Here is a 3,084-nt window from a genome sequence, read left to right as displayed (position 1 = left end):
TGGGATAATTAACACCTAGTTAATTAATCCCTTAGTCTTTCCACATAGCTCATTTCTAGCTTTATTGTGACCAACTTTAATATATTATTTCTCACTCACCGGGAATCGGATTTGAGAAAGTGAATATACTACGGTCATCTACTCGGAACGTAGATCGACGCTATTGCATTTAATTTCACAAAATTAAATGTCTTACACCATTTATTATTAGTCAAAAATCATTTGACCAAGCACGATTCCAACACCATTAACACTAAACACTACAAATAACGTGGATCCTTGATATGATTGAAGATCCTATCGAAGAGCTCGAGCACTCGTGTATGCGAAAGAAATGAGTGCTTGATGGATGCATTGCGTGGAGTTTGGAGATTGGATGCATTGTTTCGGCAGCTCAAGAGAAGAGATTTTAGAGACCATTTTTGTAAGAGCATTTGATGATTGGGAGAAAATATGATTCAAATTCGGACAATCAGCATAAATAAACGAGGTTGATGAACTAAACAAAAATCTTCAAATCATAAGTACAAATTAATTTTTAATTAGTTAAAATTATTTTTTGAAATTACGAGTAAATGAAACGCCGTTTGTGCCACATGGTTAAAAGCCACACACTCTACCAACCGAGCTAAGATGGCTTGTTAGTTTAAATATTTTTAATTCGTTGTGTAATGAAAAAATTAATTTCACTTCTTAGAAATAATTTAAATGTAATGAAAATATTAATCTCATTAGTACAAATTTCTTTGCAATAAGTTAAATGCAATTAATTTACATGTCACATTTACAGGATGTTTCAGAAAATAGAATCAGATGCATAAATAAGCGTACACTAACACGTCAATTTTGGATTGTAAAAAACACTAGGAGATCATGTATTTCATATCCTGTTTTAAGATAATCCCATTTGTATAACTCACCAAAAAAAAGGAACAAGATTTTCAATTTCACCAAACTTAATTCAAGAACATGCTCCAAATTCTTTGCCTTCAACCTAAATCACTAAGATTATGAAACTATCAAACTATAAAAGGGAAAATGGAATGCGATGAATGAGCAAAAGGCATAAAGCTCATTCAACATAATCTTCCATCTACCTTCTCTTTCTCTTTCTCTTTCCCTTTCCCTTTCCCTTTCCCTTTCTTGTCCTTGTCGGCAAATCTGCATACAAAAATGAGCATGTCACATTTGTGGACATAAGTAATCAAAACCAATTCAAATCAGCAGACTTACATATAAATCTCATAAAAGGGACCGACTCTCAGGACACCCATCATTTGAAATGTAGCAAAGTAATCCCCGCCCCAACCTTGGACAACTTCGACCTTGGCGTATCCAAGATCACAGTATTTATTGAGCGTGGGCATGAATATGCAGATGACCCAACTAGTACTTTTAATATCTTTGTTGCCGGAATAGAAAGTTCCCTTCACTGGCACACGCTTACCCCTAATGACAGGATCAAATTCTGCAATCATCTCAACACAAGCGTAGAAATTACCATTTTGATCATTATAAAGCTGCTCATTAGATCCTCTAAAAGCCAAGCTGCGTTTACCAAGAAACTTCACAATGGCAACTAGTCTTAATAAAACTTGCCTTATGCGTTCTTGCTCCCTCTTGATTTCTTTTTGTATCTCTTTGTCAATTGTTTCATCTTTGCCCATTCTAGCTCTCAGTTCATTCCAAGTATTCATATTGGTGATATGCTCCACACTAGTTTCATGATCTTTCAGTCTGTCAATGATATGCTTCCAATCTCCAAACCCATCATGTGCCAAAGAACTTTTGCAACTTCTTGAGTTGAAAATCTTACAGCAAAAACAGAACACTTTATCAACATGCTTGGAATAAACTAACCATTTTCTGTCACGCACCTCTCCATTTTTCATTTTCCTAGAGTAGTGGGCATATGAAAAATGTCTTGCGTTGCCATCCTTGGGGAACACAATATTTTCTTCTCTAATAGGACCCTTTTCCACTAATATGTCTCTAGCTTTGTTATCAAGACTATTCCAATTTCTTGGATCATAAATATCCGTGGTATAAACAAATTGTTCATGACTACTAGCAGGTTCTGTAGCAGGCTGGTCATGATCACTTACATAGTTGTCATCATTATCCTGCATCGGGACCTCGTCTTCTAAATTAGGATTAGTTTGCTCCTCCACAACAATAAGCGCCAACTCATCTGGGTTTCTGGACGTGCCTGTACTTGTTCTGTTTGAAAAAAATTTGTCCATAGCTCCTCTTTGCGATTCTATCAATTCATCTACTCGCTTCCTCTTTTTCCTTTTTTCACTACCTGATGCATACTTCCTTGTTGACATGATCTTGCTAAAATTTAGAAGAAAAAAAGAACTGATCAAGATCAATTAATCAATCAATCGGTGTTGAAGCCAAAAGACATGAACGTACTAGTACTACATGTCTACTGTCTACATACCTTCTTGACTTCTTGTGTTCCTTGCTGCTTGGTGACTTGTGTTTCTAGCTGCTTGATGAAGGCTCACGATCACGATCGGTGGATGAGTAGCAATATCAAAACAGAGAATCTAGATAGCTGACACAAATAACAAGAGAAAACAAATAAACAGTTATAAACAAACAATCGAAGAAATAAACAGTCGACTACGCCCAATCCTGTGAAAATATACCCCAAAGCCAGGCGATCAATCAAACAAATCAAAATACAACAAAAAAGAAGAGTTTCGTCGGTGCAAATAACGGGGGAAAGGACCACAATTCCACAAACGAGCTCAAATAAATCAAAAGAGAATCGAATGAAGAAAAAATCGAATTTCAATTGCATACCGACGACATGGCAACATGACTCTTGAGCGAGAGATATTCCAAAGCATAATATTAGTTGAGGAGCGAATTGTAGAGAGAGAAAGGTAGAAAAGGATATATGGGTTTACATATATAATATATATATATATATATATATATATATATATATATAGGGTTTTGATCTATGCAAAACTAGATTTAAATACAGAAACGCATAACAATATCATAATTAGGGCACTTTTAGGTCATAATTAGGTAATTTTTAGGTCATGCTAACAAAGCATGACCTAA

General features: G+C 35.3%; 1 protein-coding gene across 1 annotated transcript; it reads right to left on the bottom strand.

The window, feature by feature from the left end:
* Positions 1 to 961: 961 nt before the first annotated feature.
* On the bottom strand, positions 962 to 2,330 carry LOC121773385 (zinc finger MYM-type protein 5-like). Its single transcript, XM_042170240.1, has 3 exons — positions 1,234 to 2,330; positions 1,098 to 1,161; positions 962 to 994 (listed from the first exon to the last, which is right to left on the bottom strand). Exons 1-3 carry the CDS (start codon positions 2,328 to 2,330, stop codon positions 962 to 964), a joined length of 1,194 nt encoding a protein of 397 aa, XP_042026174.1.
* Between the last annotated feature and the right edge of the window lie 754 nt (positions 2,331 to 3,084).

The sequence above is a fragment of the Salvia splendens genome, chromosome 2 (assembly GCF_004379255.2).
Source record: "Salvia splendens isolate huo1 chromosome 2, SspV2, whole genome shotgun sequence".
NCBI classification, from domain to species: Eukaryota; Viridiplantae; Streptophyta; class Magnoliopsida; order Lamiales; family Lamiaceae; genus Salvia; species Salvia splendens.
Note: the sequence above shows the minus strand (reverse complement) of the source record. Positions and strands in the feature narration are given on the sequence as shown.